This window comes from Macrosteles quadrilineatus, unplaced genomic scaffold, assembly GCF_028750875.1.
Source record: "Macrosteles quadrilineatus isolate MER2022 unplaced genomic scaffold, UCM_ALF_1.0 Scaffold_8__2_contigs__length_117827958, whole genome shotgun sequence".
NCBI lineage: Eukaryota > Metazoa > Arthropoda > Insecta > Hemiptera > Cicadellidae > Macrosteles > Macrosteles quadrilineatus.
The window spans coordinates 61069467-61084831 of NW_026542601.1; the positions used below are offsets into that span (position 1 = coordinate 61069467).

The following is a 15365-nucleotide window of genomic DNA, read 5'->3' on the forward strand; positions in this document are numbered from 1 at the left end:
ATGGGGCCGTGTCGAGGAAGGTTGTGGTGGCCCGTGGTGGCTCTACTGGCAGCCGCAGCCGTCAGTGTTACCAACGCGCAGGTAACATACTGGTTATAAAGGGAAAAGGGCTACAAAGTCACTAACTACACCAAGTTATTTTAGATGGCCTACAATTTGAAATTGATACAAGTGGTTGCATTTATAAAATATGATTTTAAAAAATTTATAGATTAGTAAATAATATTGAGGCCGATTTGTCAAGATTATTTAAATAAGTAAACAGGTTTTGGGTGATATTTATTATAACTTATAAAACTATATTTAATTTTCTTTTCTCATTAAAATATAATTTCAGTAAATATAGCTTCAAGACCTCTCTAAATTTTGGGAAAAATTGGGATTGAAAACAAACTAAATGGTACTTGCCTACTGGATTGGACCGAGTCATCAAGCTGTGTTTGATTGCCATTGTTTTGGAGACTTTTTAGTTCTCCATTTGCTAGGAAATACTTTACAGTATTAATGAAACAGACTTCATAAACAGAGATGTTAAAATACAAATATAAATAATTCCGACTTTGCTCTGGATATAAGTCCTGCAGTCTGTGATTAACCAAAGTATTTCTAACCATGTCCATATATTTAGTTGTAAACAAAGTAAATTAAGTTTGATCCAATGACGACGGATAGCACCAATGTTCCAAAACTTTAGCCCTTAACTATACTTAAGTGATGCCCTTTCTTAATATTCTGAGACGTATTTGCACATCTACGTAAGAACACCTTAAATTTGACAGATCAAACGTTAAAATCCGTCCAGCCGTTATCGAGTTATGACTGTGAAAAGAAAACTGTTTGCGTATTAATATATAGATTAGATGAAGTAAAATGCCAAATATCCAAATGCCAATCGCATACATGTGCCATTTGATAAAAATCTAGTTTAGTCTGTATTAAAATATTATAACAAAGAAATCTGTAGTGAGTACAAGTGATGGAGACTCGTGTGTTTTATCTCGTGACCTGTGTTGCGAAAGTCATGACAAAAAAGGAATGTAAAGTAATTTATATGGCAATATAAGTTCATTGAGCTCCAAATAATGTCCCACACACTATTTATCACAACATTTTTACTGTAATATTATCACAATTCTTTCATAACTCTTTAACAACTTTTTCAATTACAGCTTTCTCTACAATTTTGTTAAAAGTAGTCAGTATTTATAGTTAGCTCCATTGCATTTCAATCGAAAGTGCTATTATATTGTTTTTTTTCTTGAAGCAGCGGATTGTCAATCTTATTTTGCACAGCATTTTGCTGGAATACATCTTTTTTACTACGTAGGAAAGATAATCTATATACTGATTTGTTTCCCAATTGCTGATTTTAAAGCAAGTTATTTTTTTCAGGTTAATGCAGTCAACAGTCTGAATAAAGCACAAAATGGGAGAGAAAGCTCAAAGCTGTCTCCTCTTGGACATCACCAGTTGCATGATGACCCTAATGTGAGTGTTCATTTACTTTTTATATTCAGCTGTTGATGTTTACAGTATTGATGCTACTTAAACTGTTTTATTTTCAAAGATAAACAGTAAATTTACTGGATTGTTAGTTTTTTTTTTAATAAAATAATAGATAAAAAACATACTACCTTAGTAGATTTCTCAACCTCGTGGAACAGCTGAAGGAAATTTTATTGTTAGTTCTGTCCGATGCACTCTAGGGGTCGTGTTTTGTTTGCAATTTTTTCTTGTTTTTTTAGTCATTTAAAACCTTGTTTAACCAAATAAAACAATATAATCATGAACATAACTCATGCTCTATTTATATAACCAAACTGTAAAGCACGAATCATGAAATTAGCCTTAAAATAATTGAAACAAAATTTTGTTGACACTAGCGATCAGTGTCACTGGACAAAAACAGAGCCAAAATTTACAATGGGATGAGAAGTCTACTCGTGTTGGTTAGTCTATGGTAAAATACACTAAAATCTTTCAAAATGTCGACTTTGTAACGTTTGGTTTTAAATAAAAACATCTCAAAAAAGTGTCTATAAACTTGATAAGTTTAGTGATTAGCAGTTCAAGAATAAAATTCATAGTAGTTAAAAGGAGAAGCAAAGTTTAATGGTAGATGAAAAAATTCTTCAACAATGGACAACTCCATAGCTACTTTGGAATCAATTACAAAACTTCAGCAAAGTAAATTACTATAATAAAACATTCTTTTTAGTCGCTCCATTTGAAATGTTTCTACTTATAATTCTTCCAAAGCTCATACTAAACTAGTATTTCTCTGATCTTCATTTAGTGTGTGTATCAGATTTTGCTCCTAAAATACTTTATAGGCCTAATAAATGGTTTGTAAAGTTTAGTTTAAAATCTTCTGTTTTTATAAAATTTGTATTTTATGAAAGTTTATATTTTTGTATGTTTGTATGGAAATCAAATTGCTTTAAAAAACTACAAACATTAAATCTGTGTTTACAGCATCTCGTTGAAAATGACAAAACCAGGCTGAACCAAAAGGAAGAAGTAAGTAAAGTAAATTTCTTACAATGAGCTCATGTGTCTTGTATGGTACTTATCAATTGATTTTGGATAATCTTAATTTGATTAAATGAGCATAAATGGCTTTTTGATCAGCATTGTTTAGGCCTATGTTATTAAATCTACAGAATGTAAATATCTAACACAACTACTTTAAAATTATCAGACAATTGAAATAACATAAACTTACATTTTTTATAGTAAACAAAGCTTGTAAATGTTAATTAGAGGTATCAAGCCACTCCTCTAAGATTCATAAATAGCTAGTCTTGCAACAGTGAATAACAAAGCAAACAAAATTGCCTTTATTTTCTTTCTTGCTCTTGTGTTTCTTTTTGTTTTTTTTTTTGTGATCGCTGTTGCAGTAAAATTTATTGTAGGATTTATTTTTTATACTTATAAACAGTTGTTTATTGCTCAACAACAATTATTTGAATTAAAATCTGTTGTTAGTGAATTTCCCATAAATAGAGAATAAGCTATCACCGTAGGTCTCATGGTAAGACCTGAACCCGGAACCAATCTACTTTTTTGTGTCTTTGTCTTCGGAGGCCAAAAACACCATCCGTTCAAATTCATATAAATAATTATATGTGTGTGTGTGTGTATGTTCGTTAGCACTATAACTCAGGTAATAATGATCCGATTTCAATGAAATTCATTACAAGCTTTTAAACCTACAAGCTCGCAAACCAGAATGATTGTACAATGAAAACGGGGTTTTATGGGGTAAAAATTGGTTTTACTCATTTATGGTCCTCAAAACATAGAATTTATCAATTTATCTCCAATCCATTTTTTAGAGAAGAAAACCCAAATTATTTGGTATGTTCAGGTATGTTGATCCAATTGAAAGTTATGGGGTAATTAAAAAAAATTTGTAAATCTAAAATTCCCATGTAATTCTTATGGACAGTAAGTAAACGTTTATTTTCTAGAGTTGTTAGCCTCTGGATTACAATTCAATATTTATAATGATTTAAGTACCTGCATTTAGTAATCCATAATGCTGCTTGTGGCAACATAGTTTCGGTTCAGCTAGGAACCATCATCAGGCCGTACAATTAAAATGTCATTATTTGCCCCCGTATATGAAGGTTGTCATTAATAATAAAAGTACATAAAACACACACGAACACGCACATTCATAGATGAACATTTAACATTTAAAAACAACCGAGTACTCATGGACACGAGACAGGTGACGCGACCGGGCGGAAGTTGTGATCAATGTGCGTGTTCGTGTGTGTTTTAGTTACTTTTATTATCAATGACGACCTTCATATACGGAGGTAAATAACGACACCTTGTACAGCCTGAAGATGGTTCCTAGCTGAACCGATCCTATAGTTGCCACAAGCAGCAGTTTGGATTACTGAATGCAGGTACTTAAACCATTATAAGTAGGTAAACTGTTGTAGTTGGCACGTATAAGGATTTAGATCAAATTCGGCAAGTTGTTTTATTTCATTCTGAGCTATTAACACTTCACTAAAACACCCCTTTTTACCTTCCCTCTAGCAGCAAACCTAAACCTAATGTTACTTAAAACGGGGAATAAATCTGATATGTTTAAGGAAATATTTAAGTGAAAATCCAATGAGGATGGAAATTGCCTAAGTCTCAGGTTTGTTGTGGCGGGAGTATAATTTTGATATTCGTTTCAGAATCCTCATGTCATCAATGCTGGCCACCAGCCTTTGACCTTTGTAAAACATGCTCATAAGAGAAGGGTAATCTCTAAAAGGGTAAGTAAATTTATTCTTTGAATTTTATCTTAGGTACTTTGTTATGAAGGGCTTCTTCTAATGGGTGAGGTTCATTTGTCCGAGTTTTCAACTGTCCGAGTTTCTTAAAAATTACAAAATATTTGAAAAATCATTTGTCCGAGTTTTCAACTGTCCGAGTATGGTTTAAATAATAATAATATTTCGTTAAATCAACTGTCCGAGTTTTCATTTGTCCGAGTTTTTAAATTATTTAAAGAAATATCAAAATATCATTTGTCCGAGTTTTCAACTGTCCGAGTAGGGGCAACATCAAAATGTGACACTGCGCGCCGAGACTAGCGTGTCTAAAGCGCCTGTTCAGAAGTCGATGTGAACCCCTTCTGTGAAGGAGTCGGGCATTGTGCGAGCCGCAAGAGCCCCGAGCCGCAAGAGCCCCTCACGTCGAATTAAGAAAAATTATTTTATTTTTATATAAGACTAATTTTACAATTTTTAATTATAAAATCAAACTGTCATCACCAAACACAACCAACCAAACTTGCTGATAATATAATAATTGCGGGGGTATTTTATATTATCAGCAAGTTTGGTTGGTTGTGTTAGGTGATGAGAGTTTAATTTTATAATTAAAAATTGTAAAATTAGTCTTATATAAAAATAAAATAATTTTTCTTAATTCGACGTGAGGGGCTCTCGCGGCTCGCACAATGCCCGACTCCTTCACAGAAGGGGTTCACATCGACTTCTGAACAGGCGCTTTAGACACGCTAGTCTCGGCGCGCAGTGTCACATTTTGATGTTGCCCCTACTCGGACAGTTGAAAACTCGGACAAATGATATTTTGATATTTCTTTAAATAATTTAAAAACTCGGACAAATGAAAACTCAGACAGTTGATTTATCTAATTATTATTAGTTATTTATCAAAACTCGGACAGTTGAAAACTCGGACAAATGATTTTTCAAATATTTTGTAATTTTTAACAAACTCGGACAGTTGAAAACTCGGACAAATGATGTGATCCCCTTCTAATCTTATTAAAATATCAGGTAATTTTCTTTTAGAGAAATTTAAACCATTTTCAGCTTCAAAATTATGTTTTTTAATGAACAAACTGATTAAAACTGTCTAAAAATTAATGGTACATCTCAAAACTTAAGTATTCACACCAAAAAATATAAACATACAATTACATTTTTAAGGTTTTCAAAGAATTTCTCTGTTCTGTTAAGTGTTTTCTACATAAAAACAAGAGTAAATTTTTTACTAATATCTTGATAAAAAAAACTATGGTAAAAATCAAGTGAAATTTGGTATTTACTTTGAAGTTTTCAACATTAGTAAAAATTGCAGAAATACAATAACACCACAATAACAAGACCCTTGATAACAAGCCATCCTTAAAAAATGTAATTTTCAAAAATACCTGTTCAAAATTAATAGTTAAAATTATTTTGCTAATAAAACTCATGTTCTTTTCATTACATTTATTTTTAAACCAATAAACCAGCTGATCAATATTAATATTAAATTATACCAAATCATTGTTCCAATGCATATTAAATCTTCATTCAGCCCACTATAACACACTATAATAAAAAAACTATTTAACATTTCTCCCAGGGGGGTTTCTCAGGTTACTTTTGTACCAGTTTGGTTACAGGTCTCCTCCAGACTCCGGTGGCTGTTCGAACGTCCGCTACTCTAACTTGGCCATCTTGCCACCTCCACTATCCCCTTAGTGAAATGTCCTGGGGCTTGGTTTTCATCAGTTATCATCTTGCCAGATATTGCCAGTACAAATGTAGCCTCAACTTGATCTCCTTTTTCCACTCTGACGTAGGCCACTGAACAAAATCCTTTTTCACTCGCATCACAAAATATATGCAGCTGCAAGGAGCAGTTTGAAGTTAGGTTGTAGCAACGTTGTATTTTCAAGTTTTCTGACTCTTTCATATCTTTCATCCAGTTTTCCCACAACTTCTCTAATTCGGCTGGTATTACTTCATCCCATTGAATGTTTAACTTCCACAGGTTTTTTTACAAGGATTTTTCCTTTCATCGTAATTGGAGTAATGAATCCCAATGGATCGTAAATAGACATCACAGCCTGCAGAACCTGTCGCTTCGTTGGTGACTCCTTTAATTGTACAATTTCATTCTTTACTTTAAATGAAGTTCACTTTAAAGACAAGGACATCTTCATGAAAGTTCCAGTGCAGTCCGAGAACTCGTTCTGTATCTTCGGCTGTTAGTCCCACTTCTTCATTTGAGCAATTGCTTGACCATTTTGACTTGGGCAGTGAACTAATTAGTACCTCTGAATTACTGATGACGTTCCTCAAGTTGAATCCTCCTTTCTGGCAGATATTTACTACATCTTTTACCAAAGTTTCTGCTTCGTCAATAGTTTCTCTGCTGTCCAGATAGTCATCCATGTAAAACTGTTCTTGTATAGCATGCAAAGCTTCTTGGTTTTCTTTTCCATATTTTTCTGCATTTTTCCTCATGACATAGATGGCACTAGTAGGTGAGCACATCGCTCCAAAAATCATAGATGTCATACACCATTCTTCAAGGTTTCTATTTTCTCCTCTCCAGAGAAAGCGTAGTGTATCTTGATCTTCTGCGATTATTTTTATTCTCAGAAACATTTCTTCTATGTCTGCTGCAAACGCAATCTTGTGTTTTCTAAATTGAAACAGAATACCAATCAAACTGTTAAACAAGTTTGGCCCAGGAAGTAGATAACTGTTCAAGCTTTGGCCGTGAGATTTCGAAGCCGCGTCGAACACAAACCGGAACTTGTCTGGTTTCCTTGGGTTGATCACCGAAAAGTGAGGGAGATACCATGTCTTCTCACTTCTGTTGTTAGCTTTTTCTGGGCTCAGCTTCTCTGCGTAGTCCTTTTCAGCGTAGCTTAATATCTGTTTATGATATTTTTCGCTAAGTTTTGGATTTTCTTTCATTTTTTCATCGACATAGTTTAATCTTTGCCAAGCAACAGACCGACTTTCAGGTAAGTGAGGATTGTCTTTTTTCCAAAGCAAACCAACTTGCCAACATCCATCTTCTTTCTGAGAACATGTATTTTCCAAAATTGTTTCTGCTCTCACTTCCTCTTCAGTCTTCTTACAGTTGTAATCTGAGCAATCAAAAAAGTCTGTATCGAAACTTCTTTTGACTATCGAATTAAGCTCTTCCATCTCTGAGCTTATCTCGCTTTTAAACATCACAAATTCCTTATTGACTCGAGTTTGGTAAATGTTTTTTCCAGTGGGGCCGTTAATTGTCCATCCCAACTTTGACTTCAGTGCAATAGGTGCATTGGCAGGCCCGATCACAAGTCTTGGCCGACCACGTCTGAATACTTCCTCTGGGATGTCTTGTAGATGCGACCGTTTTCTTTTCATTTTCACCATGCTAATTGATTGTGTTGGTAGCTGCAACTCTCTCAATGTCCTCACATTGTCCAGTAATAACTCTTCTCCTGTTTCTCCAAGAACTGTCACTGATATGGTTTGAGACTGCTCTTCAGTGTAAACAGACCCATCTGTCCATGAAAACGATATAGGTTTTTCAGGACCTTCAATTCCAAGTTCTTCCGCCAAATCTTTTTCAATTATGGAAACTGTAGAACCATCATCAATAAGTGCATACGTGTCAACTTTCACTCCATTTCTCCCCACCAAAGTCACAGAGAGAACTCTTAAGAGAACCCTTGCTATCGTTTCCTCTTGGTACCCTACGTGCTCTGTTTGTACTTCAGTTGGTTCAGGATTTTTTGTGTTCTCATCTTCTTTCTTTGTGAGACAGTGCAACAGTTTGTGGTGAGAGTAGGTACAACCGTTCACTCCACAGGCAACCCTTTTACGGCACTTTGCTGCTTGGTGCTTTGTTTTCAGGCAATTGAAACACACACCGCAACTCTTGACTGTGTCCCATCTCTTGTTCACATCATATTCTAAGAACTGCTTGCAGTCTTCCAAACAATGTTCTTTTTTCTTACACCAAAGACACATCCGCTTTCCAGATCTTTTGTCACTTTCTTCTTGGATAAGCACGTAGTTTCTTTGGTTTGAATTCCCACTTGTTGCACTTTTGTAGTTCCCAGGTAAAGATGATGTACTAGGAGCACATATAGTTGCTGCATCTGCCATAGAAGAAAGCCACGTTGAAAAGGTGTCCAGGCCGACAGGATGATATTTATTGATATGATGATTTATTTGAGACTGTGGTGATGTGACGTGCATTCCCCAATTAAGTTTCATGTTGGTGGATAGCTTATCAGTCAATTCTTCCATCAGTTGGGGGTTGAACAGATAGTGATCTTGCTTCAAGGACTTCACTGTCACCACTAAGTTTCGCACCATGTCGCTGAAAGTCACCAAAGTGTCAGGCTTGTAATCTTTTGTGGGTGGGCGACTTCTCACACTTGCAATTAAGTTCTTAATTATGATTTCTGGTCTTCCGAAACGTTTTTCCAACAAATTTATAATTTCTTCAACGTTTTCGGGATATATCAATAGGGCTGAAATCATTTCCTTTGCTTTTCCGGACAGGGACTTCTGTAGTCTCTGAAGATTCTCTAGGTCCGTGTAATCATTCAATTCAGTCGAACGATTGTACTCAGCTATCCAAGCGGGCCATTGGTCAAGATCTCCGCTGAAGCTTGGAAGAGCAGATAAAATCCTAGCAGACATCTTATCTCTAAACAATTTTTCTTTGTTAGTTAAACATCCATTATTTACCACTGCATTTCTATTTGATTCAAACTGATTGTCATTTAGATAACTTTGAGATTTAGGTTGCACATCTTGAGGGGAACACAAAACATCTCGAAGAATATGCTTCCTATCTTTTCCATTTAGCTCCAGTGTTTCAGTCTTTGCATCTCGAGGACCAGCACAATGTTCTTCTCGAGGCGAAAAACTAGACTGAAAATCCTGTCGCTGTATGAAATCTTCCTTCTTCAAAGTCTTCATCTCGTTCATGCCACAAGGCTCCAAACCAAATTTCTGATCAGATTTGTCAGTTTCCTTCACCTGCTTCCACTGTTCGACAGCATCCTTAGTCGATATTGGCTCTTGTAGAAGTGAATCAAGCGTCCGTGATGACTTACTGCTATCTCTAGACGATCCCTTACTAAGAAGTGAAAGACGACCTTCGAGTAACCTCTTCTTGACTTCTATTTCTTTCAGCTTGGCCTCTTCTTGCACTTGAGCCAGTCTTCTGTCAGCCTCAGCCTTAGCCTTTTCAGCTAAAGCATTTGCTTGTGCAGAAGAAATTATTACAGCTGTCTCCTCTTCCTGTATCTTTATAAGCTCATCTACAACTTCTGTAACACTTCTATGTCTACTTTGACTCAAACTAGTTTTGTGAGATTTTGTTGTGTTAGGAACTGACTTACCACTTAATTTATCTTCACCATCTTGTTGTCTTACAAGTGACATTTTGGCTTTGGACCTTGTAACAATTCCTTTATTTGACATTTAGTTGATTCCCGGGTTTTCGGCACCAATGTTCAAAATTAATAGGTAGTTAAAATTATTTTGCTAATAAAACTCATGTTCTTTTCATTACATTTATTTTTAAACCAATAAACCAGCTGATCAATATTAATATTAAACGAGGTGTTAGCCCGTCCTACGTACGGGAATTCTGTAGTCAATTAAAACCGTGTACAATTCAGATCAGCTAGTTTACACATATAAAGACAAAGTTTCTTGCAGTTTTGATGTGAAAAATCATCTTGTAAACAAATGTTGTATGACCAAATATGTTTTAATTCCATCATAGGCCTATACGAAATGCATTTTAAATCCGATAATTTTACAATAAAACCAGCAATTCTGCAATTTTCACGATGTGAAAAGCGTTGAAGTGCTATTTGCAGCCGAATCGCACAGACGCACACTGATTATAAGTAGCCTACAGTAGAGAGAGTAATAGTCAATTGAGAAGTGTATAGACCTAGTCAACGATACCACCTTCCATAGCATACCTGCCTCTTCCATAATTATTATCACCACAATACAACTACTATACACAATTTCCAGTAGGTCTGAATAGAAACGACCTAAAACAAAATGATAATATCCAATAAAATTCACAGTACACAAACTTTGGTGTCCTAACATCAAAACTAATCGTCACACCTATCCTTTATACGAATTTCACTGCATTAATTGCTAAATAAATATGCGTAAACAAAGAAAAGTAAAAACAATAACAGTTTGTTTTGAAACAGCTGTTTGGTTCAAATAATCTTCATTTGAAAAAAAGAACTGGTCACATGTAGCAGGAATAAAAAAAGTAAACACGCTAGTAAAGCTAATGACGTAATTGTCAATGTTTATTATCCATACCGTTATCAGTTCCATCCTTGATATAATTACCCACCCTCATTGAATAAATGCACATCGTAATTTCCCATATTAGTTAATTTAAACTACAATATATTCATAGTTGAAATAAAAGTGATATTTTCACGTTTGGGGGCGCTGATATAGGCGCCCCCAAACGTAACCTCAACTGAGCACGATTTCATAAAAGGATGGTTTGTCTAATTGCAGTATCTTAGGTCAATGTTGATGCTGTGTTCAATCTATGCCATCCATCTGTTTATCTTTGTATAAAACCCGGCTGAGGTTGTGGTGGTAATTTAAAATCGTGATTCCTGATTATTCTTGATCTTCTTTTTATGACATCAATATTTCCGGGCCTAATCCAAACAAAAGCAGACAAACATTAATTGTAAACAAAAAGCTACTATGAAGAATTAAAACATATAAACATTGTTATTTTTCTAATCTTTCCTTGAAAAGTGGAGCAGTAAAATAATTTGCATTTATCCTTTTTTATTAAGACTCGTGTACAGAGCCTCGATTTGTACTGTGGTTTAATTAATTTTGGTTAAAACTGTGGTCTAATTATCTCTACTAGTCTTACTTATTTCCTATAATCAATGACAAAATAAGAGTAAATAAAATAGCCTCATAGTTCCATAGTTTATATTTAACCAGCTGTTAGTTAAAACAAATTATATTGCTCTAAAACAAATCGAAGATTACAAAGATTGCTTTAAAAAATAATTTGAACATCCTAGTATGTTACTATGTATATTTAATTAATCTGTCATCCTCTTATAGAAGAATTGAATGTATCAATGATTATCATTACACATAGTATAAATAAGTCAACCCTAAGTATGTCTTTACATTTTTATCCAAATGCTGAATTTGTCACACAAAAGCTGAATGTTTAAAGCTGTTATGTTAAGCAAATTATTTTATGCCAAAAGCTAGTTTAGAACCTTAGTATCGGCTGCTATAGACTTTTTAAAAATTAAAACTTAATTTCTAAAAAACTGGGACCCTAAACTAAAATTATGGCTTCGACATTCTTTAGTTCTCAAAATTATCTTTCTTTCAACACAAAAATCATGAAAATCCGTCGAGTGGTTGATTCAGCATCGTGAAATAAAAAAACACTGTTTCGTTTTAATATTATAGATTATACCAAATCATTGTTCCAATGCATATTAAATCTTCATTCAGCCCACTATAACACACTATAATAAAAAAACTATTTAACAATACCTTTAATAAATCTATAATCACATGTTATTGCGAGCCTTGATAAGAAGTCAACCTTTATCATAAGAATAAGTCCTGATCTCCTAACATAAACAGTTCCACCATGCTGTAGCTTTTGTAGGGGTAACTTACTGGCTAAATCTTAGGTTTTTTATATATTTAGAATTCCTTATTTATTAGAAACCTTGACAATGTACCTGTCTGTGTATTACATTTGTAATAACTTTAACAGATGTTATGTGCAACAAAGAATTGTCATTTGTCATTTGTCAAGTCTCATTTGATGATTCCTATGAGAGACGTGGTATTGAGGTCTTGCTCTAACAATGAATAATAAATGAATAATATAGGCTAATTCGTTATATATTTTTTATCCTGATGAGAGACAATGTTTTGCATGACATGGCAGAGTTTTGGACCCAGCTATGTTCCTGATCATTGGGCTTTAAATAAACTAATGTTCTGCCCGTTGTGTCACTTAATGTGCACAACATTTGTCTGCAACATAAATTGCTGTGTTTTTAAGTTATATAATACTGAACTAATAAGTAAACAATTGAAACAGAATTCAAAGGTTTGAACACCATCTCATATTATAAGAAAAACTAATACTCTGCACGAGTGAGTACTACGACTATCTGCAGTACTATCCTCATAATTACTAATTAGACCAATTAGTATACACCAAGGCAAAAATGTGGTTCGGATTCCACTATAAACTGTAGGTCCCTTAGTTGTCATTAGCTGTATGGGCTATTAATTAACAGCTGTGTCTAAGGAATGTCGGCCTTAGTCACTAACAAGACTACAAGATTGCGCCACTCATCCTACACTTATCTCCATTCATACTTGGCTTAAAATACCTACTTTGTATGGACGCCATTTAATAAGAAAGTACTTACTGTCACTTATTCTTTTGATGCAATATAGAAATCTATGGAAGAATCAAAAGGTTAAGTCAAGGAAAAGTAAACAGCCAAACTAAAACAAATCGAATACAACAGCTGATGTATCTTCAATATTTAAAATGTGATAAAATGCATCCCTTTAATTGAGGTTTCTGTCCTTATGGGAGGGTTTATCGAAAAACTGATATTTTCGGGGAAGTTTCACATCAAGACCTTTCATTTAAGTATGCGATTGATAGGTGTTCAGCTTATAGTTTTATCCTAGTTTTAAATATAGATGATCTTGACTAATAACACACAGCTGATCGTAATCAGTAACAAAGCTACACAGATCATCTCACTGCATTATCCTTCCCATATTTAGGTTAAAATACACACCTTGGTGGCGTCCCCATCTCAATTGATAATGATAATTGCAAAACGTTCTTTGAGGATGTATATGTTTCTTACCCATTGCAGTACAACAGTGGTTTATTTCTAATTATCTTTACAACACATTACATTTTGTAACTATAAATCATTTCGTTGGTAAGATAGATACAGGTGTAGTAAAAAAACTTGGTTCAAAATGTATTATGTTTGATGTACTAATCTGTGTAGGAAGCGAAAAAACCAAAGAACACAAAGAGAAGAGTGAAGTTCAACAAGAAGGAGTTTGAAAAGAAGCTTCAACAGCAGGAAAAGGAAGAAAAAGAATCTGGTGTGGCTAAAGATGAATCAACAGTGGATACGTCAGAAGTTCTGTCTTCCTCAAATTCTTTGATTCCAGAGGTAAGTTTATACATCGATGCCTTTTATGATAATATCTTGATTTTGATACCAAGATTACAATTCATTTAGGAGGAATAACCTTTATTTTTAATTGTGTTTCGATGCTATTTGCATTTTTAAAGTTTTTTTTGGGAACGGTCCAAACCCTGGTCTTATGTCAACCTTTTGTTAGATAGTAACTCTGTTATGTAGATTCTATCACGGAAGGCCACATTTTATTTTTTAATAATTTTAAATAAGAAGGTTGTGTTGTATATTCAATTTACTACAATATACAGCAATCCAATTAAAGAGTTAATTATAAGCACATTGTAGTAAATACACTTTCCTTAATCTTAAGAATCGTTTGGAGTTCTCTATGCTGAATAAGACAGTAGATATGAAGGAAACTGAACATATGAATACAAATTAACTGCTTATAGTAGTCCACAGATTACACTACATAGTTTTTCCTGATAATTAGTTTTCAGTATTAAAGTAGAGCCATCCTCTGGCTAAAAATGTTTTTTTTACCCCTGTATGGATATATTTTGAAAATAATATCCATGTTTTGATCTCGTGTGATGTCGCTGTCCCTTGTTCACGGGTTTATCGGCTAACTTTGCCTAGCAGTTGAGTTTCAATGTTAAGTGAGTTGAACAGCTGGTAGCAGTTACAGGGTAACTCGTGTTTACAGTTCTCAGATCTCTACATGCCCTGGAATCTCCCTCCGCGACCGACCAAGTCCAGGATGCCGAAAAAGGTGAGTTTATCAATACAAAACTAATAATTTTATTTTATAAGGCTTAACGGTTTTAGTGATGACATACTTGATTGGTTTTTATAACAAAGGAGACATTCTGCTTCATCAATTAACTTCCTCTATGTCCTTTGACTCTTGTGTGTCTTCTACTTCGGCTTTGTCTCATGCCTTCAGCTGCTTCATCTTCCATAGTGGCAGCATCTTGTGTAACTTACCATAAAAATCTGATTATGCTATCTGGAAGTCTAGCTGAAGTAGCGTAACTTTTCCAGGCTACTTTATACCTTCTTAATAGAGCACTACCGATAATTAATTGGATAATTAGATGTTTAAAACTATTATTGTACATCAATCATGTATCATTGGCAGAAAAAGACTATGTTTGAATTGGGGAATGTGCTGGAATTTGTATTTGGAATTTTGGAAGGTGTACATAATTTGTAGATTATTAGATCATTTTATTTCTTCGTTAACTGTAAACATCTTTGACCTACTGGTTAGTCAAAGGAGATTTCAAGGTAAAATTTTGAATTTTTAGGATAACGGAAGTTATTTTAATTTTAGTTCCTCACCTGATTTCAGAAAAATAATACAAAACTCATGTTTAGACTGTCAGAGCAAAACTTTTGACCGGTGATTTTATTAACCTCAAAACTATGTAACTAAACCAAGTGTTTGTATCTTACTTAATTAGGTCATTATGACACTGAGGCACACATCGCTAGAGTCGTATTAAATCATTAAATCATATAGACTAAAATAAAATAATAACTTTAAAGCTGTGATTTTACTAACAACTTACCAATCAAGTTTATGTTTAAATTTCTGTTATCAAAGTAAATTAAGGTGAATATGTATCGTCAGTTTAATTCATTTTTACTTTTTCAGTCGGAAGCCAAGTCTCACCCCTCTGAAATTTCAACTTGTGAAGACCCGACGGAAGAAATGTATGACCCGCCAAAACGATACGAAAAAGAAGTCATCTTTGAAGACTGATTTCTACTTAACAAAATATTTTGATACGTTTAATAACATAAGTTTTTAATTACAGTTTTTGTACTATTGCATCTGTGAAATAAA

At 34.0% G+C, this 15365-nt stretch overlaps 1 protein-coding gene across 1 annotated transcript; it reads left to right on the top strand.

Annotated features, from left to right (window-relative positions):
• Positions 1-15339, top strand: LOC129000423 (uncharacterized). The gene is made up of 7 exons (XM_054427387.1): positions 1-81; positions 1393-1488; positions 2476-2520; positions 4203-4283; positions 13373-13543; positions 14220-14285; positions 15174-15339. Exons 1-7 carry the CDS (start codon positions 1-3, stop codon positions 15279-15281), a joined length of 648 nt encoding a protein of 215 aa, XP_054283362.1. The 3' UTR covers positions 15282-15339.
• The last annotated feature ends 26 nt before the right edge of the window (positions 15340-15365 follow it).